The 1,847-nt window shown below is 39.3% G+C and overlaps 2 protein-coding genes across 3 annotated transcripts in view; one reads left to right on the top strand and one right to left on the bottom strand.

Moving 5' to 3' along the window:
- LOC101853230 (proteasome assembly chaperone 4) overlaps nucleotides 1-729 on the bottom strand; it is a 7,472-nt gene extending 6,743 nt beyond the window's left edge. Inside the window, exon 1 of one of the 2 annotated variants that reach the window (XM_035969036.1) lies at nucleotides 314-729. In XM_035969036.1, coding sequence (XP_035824929.1) covers nucleotides 314-472 — 159 coding nt within the window. In that variant the 5' untranslated portion in view covers nucleotides 473-729. The remainder of the gene's footprint in view (nucleotides 1-313) is intronic. The other variant, XM_005095597.3, reaches the window with a different exon arrangement.
- A 131-nt stretch (nucleotides 730-860) lies between these two features.
- Nucleotides 861-1,847, top strand: part of LOC100533302 (beta tubulin) — a gene marked incomplete at its 5' end in the record, with an annotated part of 7,761 nt that continues 6,774 nt past the window's right edge. Inside the window, 1 exon segment of the mRNA NM_001204601.1 lies at nucleotides 861-962. Coding sequence (NP_001191530.1) covers nucleotides 906-962 — 57 coding nt within the window.

The following is a 1,847-nucleotide window of genomic DNA, read 5'->3' as shown; positions in this document are numbered from 1 at the left end:
AATTTTTTTATTATTTTTTTTTGGGGGGGGGGATTATAGGGTAACATTGGAATAACTAGAATCTAGATCTAGATCTAGATTCTAGATCTAGAATCTAGATCTATAAAGACAAAGACCCCTATATCACCCTATATCTATGACAACACCCTTGGCCCTACACCTGCACTGATCTCTTGGCTTAGGAGTAGGATCTTGATTCTAGATCTAGATCTAGATCTAGAATCTAGATCTATAGATCTACTCTAGGCTAAAGATCTAGATCTAGATTTCTAGTTTAGTAAGTCTACAGACTCATTCTGGCAAGTTTACTCACGTATTTCGCCGGCATTGCTACTGCCATATTGGATAAATGGGGTTCTAAGCCAACCCACACGAAAAAACTATCTGTCAATCTCATAACTTTGAAGAACACTGTTTTGTCCAAAATTATTTCTGAAAAATCAGACACTGCTATCTGCGAAGGAGAAGCCATGACTTATCAACGTCTCAACTGGTCGGTCGGCTTCTCGTTTCGTTTCGTTCTTTCGACACTGTCTCCTTACGTAGGCCTGCCTAGTGCCTGGAGCAAGCAACCCCAGCAGGGCCTCACAATTCATAAAAATAGTCATGACGTTCCAATATCCTTGCCCGAAAAATGTGCCGGATTTAACATTCTAATATAATTATATCCTGTATAAAACTCAAAATGTAAATTTGATCATTGCAATAAACATACAGGGTATGCAGAGACATTTTTTGATGAAAATTTGATAAAATGAGGGACTATAGTTTGACCTCGAAGTCAACTGATCATGCCGCGGAATAATTTTAAATGCCTCTATGTATATAAAGATGCTTCTGGTACTACTTTTCACAGACAACTTTTTTCGCTCACTCCTCGTCGTTCACATTATCCACAAGACAAAATGCGTGAAATCGTTCATCTTCAAGCCGGTCAGTGCGGAAACCAAATTGGTGCTAAGGTAAGGCAAAACGTTATAATGTGCTTTATGTAAAACGTGTCAGTGTCTTAAGCTGAGGTTCTTATTCAGTTGGATATTTAAAATCTAACGTCGCATTTTCGATGGTATCCAGATTCTGCTTGCCGGCATTTGGCCTGGCCGCCGGCCGGCTTCGTGATTACGTGGATGGCGAGCTGTACTGCTAGCCTAGTCTACTTGCTCATCAGCCTGCCGCCGGATCGGACCACGCTACGTTTCACACTCGCACATGATATAGATTCTAGATTTAGATCTAGATATCTAGATCTAGTTTATCTAGAAAATCAAGTGCGTGAGTCAAAGATTTAGATCGGAAAGATAGATTAGAGATATTTGAGACAGGCTACTTTGACTTAACTTTGTGCAAATCTTCTGAAATGAGAGAAAGAAGCCTACTTCCGCATTTTGGCGGGTAAAATCCTCTCACTTTTAGATCTACTTTTGAAAGGCCTTCCTTCCCTTTTGAAATTGAAATTGGTGGTTGAAATTAGAGATTCTAGATATTAGATCTAGATCTAGATCTAGATCTAGATCTAGAATAGATCTCTAGATCGAGATCTAGACTAGTTTCTAGGCCTAGATTCTAGATCTAGATCTAGACTAGATCTGGATTCTAGATCTAGATCTAGAATCTAGATCTAGATATAGATCTAGATCTAGATATCTAGATCTAAATGAACATTGCGGATGTCTTTTCAATGAATGATCTTTTTTCCTCCGTTTTGGAGTTGAAGGAATCACAATTTGAAGAATAGAATGTCTTTGATCTAATTTCAATCCAGCAGTCACCCTCTCCATTTCTCTGTGCCTCTCTCCCCTCTTTTTCTGCCTTCCTCTTCTCTCTCTCTCTCTCTCTCTCTCTCTCTC

The sequence above is a fragment of the Aplysia californica genome, unplaced genomic scaffold (genome assembly GCF_000002075.1).
Source record: "Aplysia californica isolate F4 #8 unplaced genomic scaffold, AplCal3.0 scaffold00108, whole genome shotgun sequence".
NCBI lineage: Eukaryota > Metazoa > Mollusca > Gastropoda > Aplysiida > Aplysiidae > Aplysia > Aplysia californica.
This window is presented reverse-complemented; position numbering and strand designations above follow the sequence as displayed.